We start from the raw sequence: 11,384 nt of genomic DNA on the forward strand, positions 1-11,384 counted from the left end.
GAGCTAACAGCTAAACAGAGTAAACTAATAGGAGCCGTGGCCTACATGTACATTTCCTGGTGTGATAGCTATTGTTAAAGCTACTTCACAGCTGCACCCAGAAGTGGCCACGACATCGCACCTCATGGTCCACCAGCAGATTAGTTTGCTAATGTTAATAATTCACAAACTCGTATAAAAATAACTGTTGGCCTGCACTAAAAAGAGCAATTTATTAAAGCAGGGAATGAGTCATGTGTTTTTATTTGAATAGATTATCTGCATATTTATAATCTATTATGTTACTAAATAATTTACCATATATTTGCGGTAGATTCATTAAACAGCCTACTTGAAGTAAAGATGATTTAAAATACTTGAAAGTATTTGACTCATAAACCAAATTCAGTTTATCCAATTCATTCCTCAACATAGAACATAAAATATTATATATTGATAAAACATAGTTTTTACAACTTTATAATATTAAAATAGCATTTTATTCATCAAACCTTAACTTGCACTGTTGCTTATTTACTTCAAGAATATTTGACATAAATGGAGACATGCTCTCTACCAGCCTGGCAAAACAAAACAGACCAACAGAATAATTGTCAACGTCCCACATACTTAATATTTAGAATATTTTCCCATCTAGGAGACATTTATGTTTTGAACCTGAAAAGAACAGTTGTCTCTGTGTAACTTGCTGAGTGAATGATGCATTTCTTAATGGCACATCCTCAGACATTTGAGGCCTGACATTTGAAATCTGATCCTGTTTTTAAGAGCTTTAACACAACTCTCCAGGTTTAAGAAGCTGCATGTAACAGCAGACAGACATCTGAACCCTTTCTCTTATTTGGAACATAGGCTACTTTACAAGCAATTAAACAGACGTCGAAGTCTTTTTAACAACAAGTCTGGGAAAAGTATAAAACCACACGGCTATTTTTTTCCAGGAAAACATGTCAAGGGAGAAACTGGGGAGACAAAAGCCAGTGTTTTGTTCTATTCTAAAGCACAGAAATCACTTCTTTTTTGTTACCAGAACAGCCTACTAGATAGGCAGTTTTATTTTATTTAAATTTGATCCTGTCCTCATATGTTTACAACACAATTAGTTCATCCTAAGAAAACATATCCTTACTGTTTGGTTGTACAACTGTAAACTGTATATTTTGCAGCTCAATGCCTTATGAGGCCTTTTTGCGAATGTGATATTTATGTGCATTTGTGAGTGAAACTCTTTACTATGCCTAAGAACTTACAATGATCAGCGCCTGCCAAAGACTAAGCTGTTAGCTCCTTTTTTTAGCAGCCAGATAAGCTAAAGAGGAGAGCCTAAAATCACAGTTGCACCACAATAGAGAAAACTGTTGCACTGCTGCTTTCGTACCAGCAGAAGGAGACCTTGTACATCCAAACTACCTTTCCTGGTAAAGAACGGAAATGAAATGGTGATTAGAGACAAATGAAGGTAATAACTGAGTAATAAACTGTTTCCAGATGTTTAATTTAATGGTTGTATGAGGTGTAAGGCTACTGTATGTGTGCACACGTTACTGTTGTCATTATTTATCCATGTGTTTATCTGTTGTGCTTATCTTCCCTGATTAACAAACAATCTGCCTTCAAGGCTCTGCCCCAAAACAGAAAACACATCCTGCAGAGCAGATAAGACACCAGGCATCACTGAGTGAATTCAACTGTCAGTGTGAACTAAAACAGAAGAGAATTAATGACGTGAAGGTCTGGGGACCAGTGATGTGTCATGGGCAAATCATCAGCTAATGAACCACTAGTTGTTTATATTTCACCGAGTGATTCAGCAGCCATGTGTGTCTGTGTGTGTCTGTGTGTGTCTGTGTGTGTGTGTGTGTATAGTAGAAGCAGAAACAGGGTGAGCGCTTAGCTCATTATTAAATATCAGAGTTCAGCTGTAGGTTCAATCAAAATAGCCGCAGGAAACATTAGCTTTACCAGAGTCATGGGAGCAAATTTACTCACACACATGCGGCTGAAAAGACTACACACCCTTTCACACCCGCAGCTGTATACTGGTTTCAGTCATATTTCTAATTTATTTAATGCATAATTATAGCGACCATACAGATGGGTGACAAAGGAAAAATCAATGTGAGATGTTTGGTAAGATGCTGGGCCACCACGTGCCACTATAACATTTTCAAGGTGCCTTGGCATAAATTCTACACACCTCTGAACTCTACTGGAGGGATGAACAAAATAAGATATTCCCCCCTTTGGTGACTGTGAAGGCCACAGCATGATTCACATCATTTTCATTCTCAGCAAACCACTCAGTGACCCCTCATTTCCTGTGGATGGAGGCACTGTCATCCTGGAAGGGACAACTCATTTATTCAGGTTTTATCTTTAATTTGTCACCTAGAAATATAACACTAGAAAATGTGTTATTTTCTTAATTGGTTACTAAGGTGTTAGTATGGCATTTTGTAAGGGTGGGGTGCTGGGGTGTCATTAGTATTTGCTGGGTGGTTACCACGCTGGGTTGGTGAAATACGAACAGCAGGGTGATTGTGCAGTCACTGTAGTCGACCATAGAAATATTATTCTTATGGCTCACTCTATCTTGAAACAACTTGATGGACTGCATCATTGTGCACAGTACTTCATGACAGAAGATAAATATACTCATCACTATGTAGGCTACTACATGAAAAAGAAGCCTGCTCCTCACTGGCAAGAAGAAGAGAGCTGCATTTTATCTTTTTTATTTATAAAGATCTCTTGCAAACACTGCCTCATTATTAGTCACCCCTTGGAAAATACTAAAATTGGGAAGTCTGCATTTCACAACTTTGCACTGCTTTACTATAAATGGAGTGAATTACACAGAGAGAAGATTTTGATGTTGTTATGTCTGGGTGCAAAGGATTCATGTGAACACTCTGTCAAAGTCCAGGGCCCGTGTGCACCAGATTCAAGGCTGTATACTGGGATCACTTGTTTTGATTTGCACTGGAACATCACATCCCCCATCTTGGCACCACTGAGTCCTGTTATGACAAAGCAACTGACAACTCACCACCCACTCGTGCTACGCTGTGATTTAAAACCGACACCCCCTTCACACTGAAGCCACAGACGTACAGTAAACACTGCACGAGAGTGAATCAGATTTGTCTAATGAAAGAGCACAAAGAGTTTTCAGCTTAGTTATGGAAATTTATTTATTGTCACTTAATCTTGATTTAACTGGAGAGGAGACAGGAGAAGGAGAAGGATACAGCAAAGGAGACATGGAAACATAAAGAAGCTGCAATGAGTGAAGATTTAAAGATAATCAAGGAAAAGAGACAGAAAGTGGTTTGGGACTTGTCAGTTTGGACTTGACCAAGGGTCAGCTGATAGAGAGACATGTACTTCACAAACCCTGACAGGCAGGAAAACTGTTCTGTAACTTGCTGGTTCATCCATCCAGATACAAAACCCAGCACTGGAACCCACTATAAAATAATTGCCAGTTATTTGAGTACAGGGACAAACAGTAACAACTTTGTTAATTTGTTTCCTTATGCTCTGTTAAAAGGGTGCTAGCATTAATAAGGATTACACAACTGCAGACGTTAGACGCTATAAAATGTTATGGCTGTTCGGAACATTTGTGGTAACAATTTTAACAAACATGCTGGTCTGGTGTTTTGTCATGAAGAAACATGCCAGGCAGCGCAGTGAGGAGACATGTCACTGATGTGTTTTAATTGTTTTTGAACAACAACAGAGGTTTATGGCACAGATGAATAATCCAAGTTAGACATTAACCGTGAGTAGAGGCAATTCATTGTTGTCCTGTCATTAATGTGCTTTTATTTAAGTCTGCCAGACTAATATTCAACATTAGTGTTAGTAGTGACCATAATTTAACACACATACAATATTATAGGCCACACATAACACATGCATGTTGCACGGCGACTTGAGGACAGACTGTCCTGCGCCTCTCTGCCTCCTCAAATGACGACTTCCCTATACTTCAGAGACCATTGGGGATATATTTTTCCTCTCATCTCCTCTGTAGTATAGAGCAGGAGGTGGTTTTGGGTTTCTCTCTCTGAATGTGTGTGTGGGAGAGGGAGGGATGTCGTTCCTAGTCTCTCCATTTTGAGCTCAGGACAGGAAGTGGGCTCAACAGAGGAAACATGACCTCCTCCCCCCTCCTCCCTCTCTCTGTCCTCTTACTTTTTCTTGTATACCCTCTTCCTCCCTTTGTCTGCCCCTCCCCCACTCCGCGCCTACCCATTCACAGGGTCATTTTTGTCTCTTTTGGTTACAGATATCCTGTGGACTGTCACGTGTTTGTGCAGTGTGTGTGTGTGTGTGTGTAGACCTTAAATTATATTCTACTCACTTCCTGTGTAAATATATCTATGTTAACCAGTGCTTTCTAAAACAACGCTTAAACTCTGGTCTCGTTGTTTCTGGGCTCCCTCCCTCTCTCCTGAGACTTGCGGTCTGTTATGTATCAGAGCTGCTCCGATGAAAAGCCAAAGCAAAGGTCCGACTCTGCTGGGTAACAGACCTACTCCCCGGCTTCAGCTTTACTTTTACACCCAGCAGTGTGATGGCTGAAGCTGGCGAGCTTCATTATTACATTGTGCGGAACAAGAGACATTTATTTATTTTAGACATTTATCATCAGGAGCCTCAACTCTCTCTGCTTTTTGGCTTTGCTTGTGTTCATAGATACTGACTACACTGCTCCAGGACATTTATAAAAAAAAAAAAGATTCGATTTTTTCTATTTTGTTCTCTCTTTCATGAACTCGGAGCATTTACTCTTTCACTTCGCCCTCTCTGCTAATCTTTCTACCTCTTTTCATTTTCTCACTCAGGAGGTCTTCACCACTTGCTTGGCCATACACACAATCAAATACATGCAGATGCCCACACAGAGAAAATAAAGAAACAGCATGTCAGCAGAAGGCAATGTATTTCACCACAGAGCACAGAGCCAGGGCACTGGGAAACAAAAACAACAGCAGAGCACCTCCCTCTGTTCATTCTCTGCTTCCATCCTGCTCGCCTTTCAAAGTCTGATGCCTGTTTATTTGCTTCATTGGCTTTTTTTTTTTTTTTCCTTTTCAGACATTTTGCTTTCTGGCCGTCTTCTCCCAGACACATCCAGTGCAGACTTACAACAAACATGTGTGAGTGTAAAAGGTAGGTTAGTTAATGACAAATGTTACAACAACATTACAGTTACAGTGGTACTGTTAGTGGTGTACTGTAAGGTATACACAGTGTCAGTCAAATACGTACAGTATTCTATGTACAGGAGATATTAACATGCATGTATTAACATCACATAAAAATTACACAGTTTAATACAGTATTATAGTAAGGCATTGGGAGTGCTCATGAGTAGCCTCATTCCCCTCGAGGCCATTTGGACCTAATAGTCAGGGTGGGAGTAGCAGCCCAGATGTGTCCTGCTGCTGCATGTCATGCAAATGTTGGGAATCAAATCAGCATTTTCATTTCACACATTCTGAACTGATTTTCAGAAGTATCTGGGTTCAAATTCACACACACTTTGAAAATACAGACACAAAAGGACACCTCAAACATGTGAACGCTGAACAGGTTAACTGTCATTCTCAGTCAGTGCGCACAGTACATTAAACTGGAAGTACCCATAGCCACAGTACTTCTGCTTCATGCTACCTTACCAGTTAACTCATACTGATGAAATACACCCAATTAGGGATGCAACTAGTGATTATTTGTATGAGCAGTTGATGTGTTGGTTATTGTTTGGTCTTTAAGCCTCCATTAAATTGTTTCTTTTGCACTTGGCTGCATAACAGCAATCTGTAAACATAGCATTAATATAGTTTCACCTCATAATGTTGACTTGGCAAACGTCTTATCAAGCAGGTATTTACATATTAAGTAGACGTTGAGCAACATTCACTTGGAGTCATGTTTCTCGTCACCTTATGGACGCTAGTCAAATATTCACAGTTCCGTCAGCTCTATTTGGATCTCCACCGGCTCCTGACAGAAACGCCACGCCCTATGTCCACCAGCTAGTCGCTAACTTTGTCTGCTGTTTGTTGCTGGGCAGTGCTGGTGGTTTTTCAAGCTTTTTAGCTGAAAATGGCTGAAAACAGGACTATGAGTGAACCAAAAAAGTAAAGTTATGGGCCGTTAAACCAAGACAATGAGCTGAAAGACACCCAGTGTTCTGTGGAGCTGAGGGGAACTGAGGAAAGTGATAGTTCACAGTGGGTTTATCACTACAAGTGACTGCAGTCGTTTCTTCTTCTGTTAATACAAATATATTGACAAGTGCAGCTTTAAAATGTCAGGAACTAGTGAACACAGTGGCCCAGAGCCCAAACATTACCTGACTAACAGTCTGACATTCAGACACATTTCATTTACAATAATGTCATTCAGAGAAAACAGCAAATCACCACATCTGAGAGGCTGCAGTGTTTTTTTGATTAATGAGAAAAGAATGATTGTCAAATAAGCCAATCATCCATTATCTTGACGCTTATTCCTGAACATCACAGCTGACACTGGGCGAGAGGCGGGGTACATCACGTATATCACAGGGCTGACATGTAGACAAACAACCACGTACACTCACACTTACGCCTAGGGGCAAGTTAGAGTCACCGGTCAACCTAATCTGGAACCTTGTTGGTGTGAGGCGACAGCGCTAACGACTACGCAGCTGTGCCGCCCATAAGCCAATCAGTTGATCAACATATCATTTGGCATTAGACCTAACCATGGGTTAAAGAGATCCTATCAAACTTTTATAGTTTCCCCCCATGGTTTTAAAATGATATGTTACGATCATATGGTCACACATTATCGTTTTGATGTTTTGTGTGCGGGTAAGGCTTCCCACCTCGGCTGCCGCACAAGTCCAACATGATTGCCAGAAACATGGGAATAAGGTTATTGACAGTTGGAGTCAACCCTAACCCTGTCATTTTTTGCCATTCCCTTAATCATTTACAGGACAAAAGACCAAGAACAAGCACTGCAACTGTATCCCAAAGACTTCTTGTAAAGAGAATACTTATAATCTGACTCAGGTTAAGGCTAGGCTAGTGGTGTATCTACTGGGAAGTTGGTAGGAAACAACTGAAAGGCACAGAGACAGATGAACCATAATTCATGCAGGACCAGGAGCTGTGTTGTTCTCTATGTGCGTGTATTTCTTTAAACCAAGAAGAGTCTCTAATTTGCCTGTCTACTGTTTCTGCTGGAGAGGGAGGAGATGCACAATCTGTCTATTGTGCTGAGAGGAGAGTTATCCCGCTTGTTATCTGCAGCTGTTCATCCCTTATCTGATGAGTAAACAACCAGTGAAGGAGAACTGAAAGAAATAAAGACAGTGCAGGAGTAATCAGGGAGCATGAGATAAGATTCATCTCTTTCCTTTGTTAAAGTTCACTGACAGGAACACTTGTGCAACCTTATCATATTAACACAGCGTATGACCAGTGCGGCCCTCACCCCTCTCTCTCTCTGTCACGTGTGCATTAGTACAAGGCCTTCTTCAGCTTCTTCTAAACTTTCTTACTTCCATATTCCTTATTTCCTCTTTCCCCTCCTGCTTTTCGCTCACGCAGCTTGTTTCGGCCACATTTCCACCGACAGCAGTCTGACTTGGTTTAGTGACATGGCTGTCAGTCATATATACATCTGAGAAAAAACACTTTCAGTGCTTATGTCATGTAGTTAGTGCTTTTCTCTACATTTTTTTTTTATACTTTTTTTGTTTTACCTGTATATTAAGGTATGAACACTTGAGTGCTACAAGAATCAGAAGGCGGTGTCTTTCTAACATACACACATTTTTACAGGTTAAATGCAGGGCCTTGTCCTTGCTGACCCTCACATTTTCCACAGGGGCTGGCACAGGCCAACAGTGTCAGAGTCACTTCATGGCTCCACGGGCTCAGAGTTCAGTTAGATCCACTCTGTGGACCAACCGACTGCTCCACAGGTCAGTGTTTAATATGCGCTCATGGGCTGTAGTGTCAGAACAAAGCAGGCCTTTGCAGCAGCCTTCAAGGCATAAATTCACGGCTGGTTTCACAGTTTACAGTCAGAGAAGTCGTCATCTACAGCGTGAAGGTCACTGCAGCATGATATCTTTGAGGTTTTCCTGCAGGATGGTGTCCTTGACGGCATGGAAGACAAAGCGGATATTTTCTGTGTCCACTGCAGTGGTGAAGTGGTGGAAAAGCGGCTTCCCCCGGTTTCTCCTCTTACGGCTGAATGACTGCACCAGAAACTCCTGCAAGGAGCAGAGCAACACTGAAGAATGCCTTTCAAATGCCTTTGTCCAATAACCTGATTTCTTAAATGTCATATCATACAAGAAACATGGTCTAAAACAAGTCAAGGTGGAGGACTAGAGAAACTGGATTTCTTTAGCTAGACTGCTCCTGGAGAAGGCAGGTTTCTTGGCCATATATATGTGCAACTAAAGCTCCTTTTACACCGCCTGTACAAGGCAGGGTTATTGTGCCAGTTTGCCACCACTGTGTATACGTAAACGATATCAAGCCAGGATGAGGTGCTCAGTGCTGACCCCCCTTTATTCTGCCATGAGAGGTAGTAAAAGTGGTACAACTGTTACACCTTTGCTTCTGTGTAAAAGGGAAGAGGCAGCTTGAGGGGTTGAGACACCGACTGGAGATTTTAAATTTTAATGTTGCTCACAGGAAACGTAATCCATGACCATAATCATTAACATGTTGTACATTATGAACAACTTTGAGTCTGAATCATGTCGTAAATGTGCCGAATGAGCAAAAGCACATCTGTTCAGCTGAAAGCAACAGTGTTAGTGCTACTAGTATGCTTTTCGACATGTGCGTTATATATATGGTTATATCTGTCAAAAGTCACACCTCTAAAACAAGGAGTTCTTCACAAGTTTGAGCTCAGTGACTGTGGCCTGCACCTCATCTCTGCAAAGTGTTTAGCAGTATTGTTTTTTCGGGACAATTTCTCAAAGTCCATTTGCCATGCTGTTGGGACTGTAGTTTTGTTTGGTACAGTGTACTACCCAGATAGTTACCAGAGCTATGACCAAACTTGGATATTTCTCTGTGAAAATAAACTGAAGGAAAGGGACAATGAACCAAGTCTACAAAGTGGTCCACTGATTCAGAGTCCTGCAAATGAAATACAGGTTTGAAAATGCCCTGAGAGTTTACAGCCTTTTGGGTCCGGTCTGCTGCACACCTGTGTTGAATTTGGTCATTGCCCTGGTGTCCTGTATTTAATTGGCTTGCTGTGAGCTATAGGCTCCACACTGCCACATTTTTCTACTTTGAACCTGATTTGTATTTTTGAGGTTACAAACCCAATTGATAATGGTTCCTTGTGACCACTGACTGAGAGCCTGTGTGTGTTTGAGTGTGTAAACTGTACATGCTAATTTGCATAATATATGTGTGTGGGCGGATGAAAGCATACTGGGTTCATGTACAGTAGGAGGAAAATAAGGATCAGTGACAAAACAACTGACCACATTAAAACCCATGTGTGTGCATGCACCTGTACGTCCTGCAGCCTACGTGAGTCTCCTCTGAACTCAGGAAAGTTTTTGCGGATGTCCACCGTGCGAATCTTTTCCACCAGTAGGTCTGTTTTGTTGAGGAAAAGGATGATGGACACGTTGAGGAAGAGCTTGTTGTTGACAATCGTCTCGAAGATGTTCATACTCTCTACCAAGCGGTTTGTCCTTCGATCCTCCATCAAGACCTGGAATCGCACAGAGACACACACACCATATGTTATGTTTTTTTAGGTTTTATCTTTGGAGCAATTAAGAATTATCTTGTGACCATTGATTTGAACTGGAGCCATGACCACCAAGTTTTCTCAGCCAACAACAAACAGAGCTTTGTGTAATTCTCAAATGTTGTTGCTTCTTGCCCATTTTGTAATTTTCAAGTCAAGAGAACAATGACCAGAATGTCTAAAACATCTCCATATCAGTGTTACATAACCAGAAATGTGTGTCTTTGAATGGTACCTGGTCGTACTCAGACGATGACACCATGAAGAGTATCGATGTAATCCCGTCAAAACACTGAAACCACTTCTGCCTCTGAGACCTCTGCCCTCCGACATCCACCATCTTGAATGGAATCTTCTTGATGACAAAGTCGTGCTCGACGATGCCCTTTGTCGCCTTCCTTGCGAACAAAATGTCCTGCTTGCTTGGGATATAGTTCTGACAAAAGAGAGAAAAACATTTTTTAAGATAAAAGAGGTGAAGAAACCAAGAATGAACTCAGGATTTAACTTCTCAGTGTTGCTCACCAGTTGTCCAATACGATCCAAGTTATCCAGGAAGTATTTGACTGACTCACTCTGTAGATTGTAAGAGGAAAAAAAATCCTTTACAGCCGCACAATCACACGGAGTGTTCTCAGTAAACATTAACAAACATAAAAGACACAAGTTAAAGCACTTAATCTGATTTAAGAACAGTTTAATTTCTTATTTAATTCCTGTTTCATATGAGCTGGCATGCTGTGGTTACTGACTTAATAATACAATGCAACAAAGAGCAGAAAGCATGTGACACATGAGTTGTATCCCTGTTGCATCCGGAAGCTTCATAAGAGGCAGCTGTTTTTAGCAGAAAAGTTCTAATATCATCAGTAGTTTACTTCATTTCCGTATTGTAGGAAAATCGATTGGCTAACTCTCCAAACCTGAGTTACAGTGATGGCCAAAATTACTGGCATCCCCGCATTTCTGTCAAATATCAATCAGATTTGACTTTTCTCTCTGCTTTCTTCTGTTGTTCCAGTGCAAACAAAAGAAATAAACATGAGAATGCCAAAGAATCTGTGATTGCAACAGGTTTGTGGGAGAAGCGGTGCATCACAAATGACACAAATGCAGAGGTGCCGATATTTTTGGCCATGACTGTATATTATCCACACAGCAAACGTCCATTCTACATTCATTCATAGTTGAGTAGTAATGTGGTTTAAGTGCAGGCTGATCTCACTGTAAATGATTACACAGCTAAAAAAAAAAGTTTTACTAGCCTCCTAATTGATTTTTATACTGTTTGGAAATGAATGGAAACTGATGGGAGCCTGGAGCAGAGGGAAACATACATGCAGTTTTCAAAGGCACAGCAGCATGATTTGCAAAATGGTTTGCTGTGGTGTCAAGTATATATAATTTGTAGTAAATGGACTAGAACTTAGAAAACCACAGTGTCAGTTTGTAACAAAATACACACTGTGCACAGAACATAAAGACCCTGTTTAAAACGAAACAAATTGACTTAAACAACTTTAAAAATTCTTCTTTCCATTTATGATTCTTGACAATAGTTTAAATTTGGATCTATT

The 11,384-nt window shown here is 40.8% G+C and overlaps 1 protein-coding gene across 1 annotated transcript in view; it reads right to left on the reverse strand.

Moving 5' to 3' along the window:
- Positions 1–4,923: 4,923 nt before the first annotated feature.
- The window catches only part of gna12a (guanine nucleotide binding protein (G protein) alpha 12a), a 22,265-nt gene continuing 15,804 nt past the window's right edge, over positions 4,924–11,384 (reverse strand). Inside the window, exons 3-6 of the mRNA XM_020614298.1 lie at positions 10,333–10,383; positions 10,043–10,243; positions 9,562–9,768; positions 4,924–8,290 (exon numbers count right to left, since the gene is read on the reverse strand). Of these exons, the coding sequence (XP_020469954.1) occupies positions 8,129–8,290; positions 9,562–9,768; positions 10,043–10,243; positions 10,333–10,383 (621 nt within the window). The 3' untranslated portion in view covers positions 4,924–8,128. The remainder of the gene's footprint in view (positions 8,291–9,561; positions 9,769–10,042; positions 10,244–10,332; positions 10,384–11,384) is intronic.

This window comes from Monopterus albus, unplaced genomic scaffold, assembly GCF_001952655.1.
Source record: "Monopterus albus unplaced genomic scaffold, M_albus_1.0 scaffold144.1, whole genome shotgun sequence".
In the NCBI taxonomy this organism is placed as follows: Eukaryota; Metazoa; Chordata; class Actinopteri; order Synbranchiformes; family Synbranchidae; genus Monopterus; species Monopterus albus.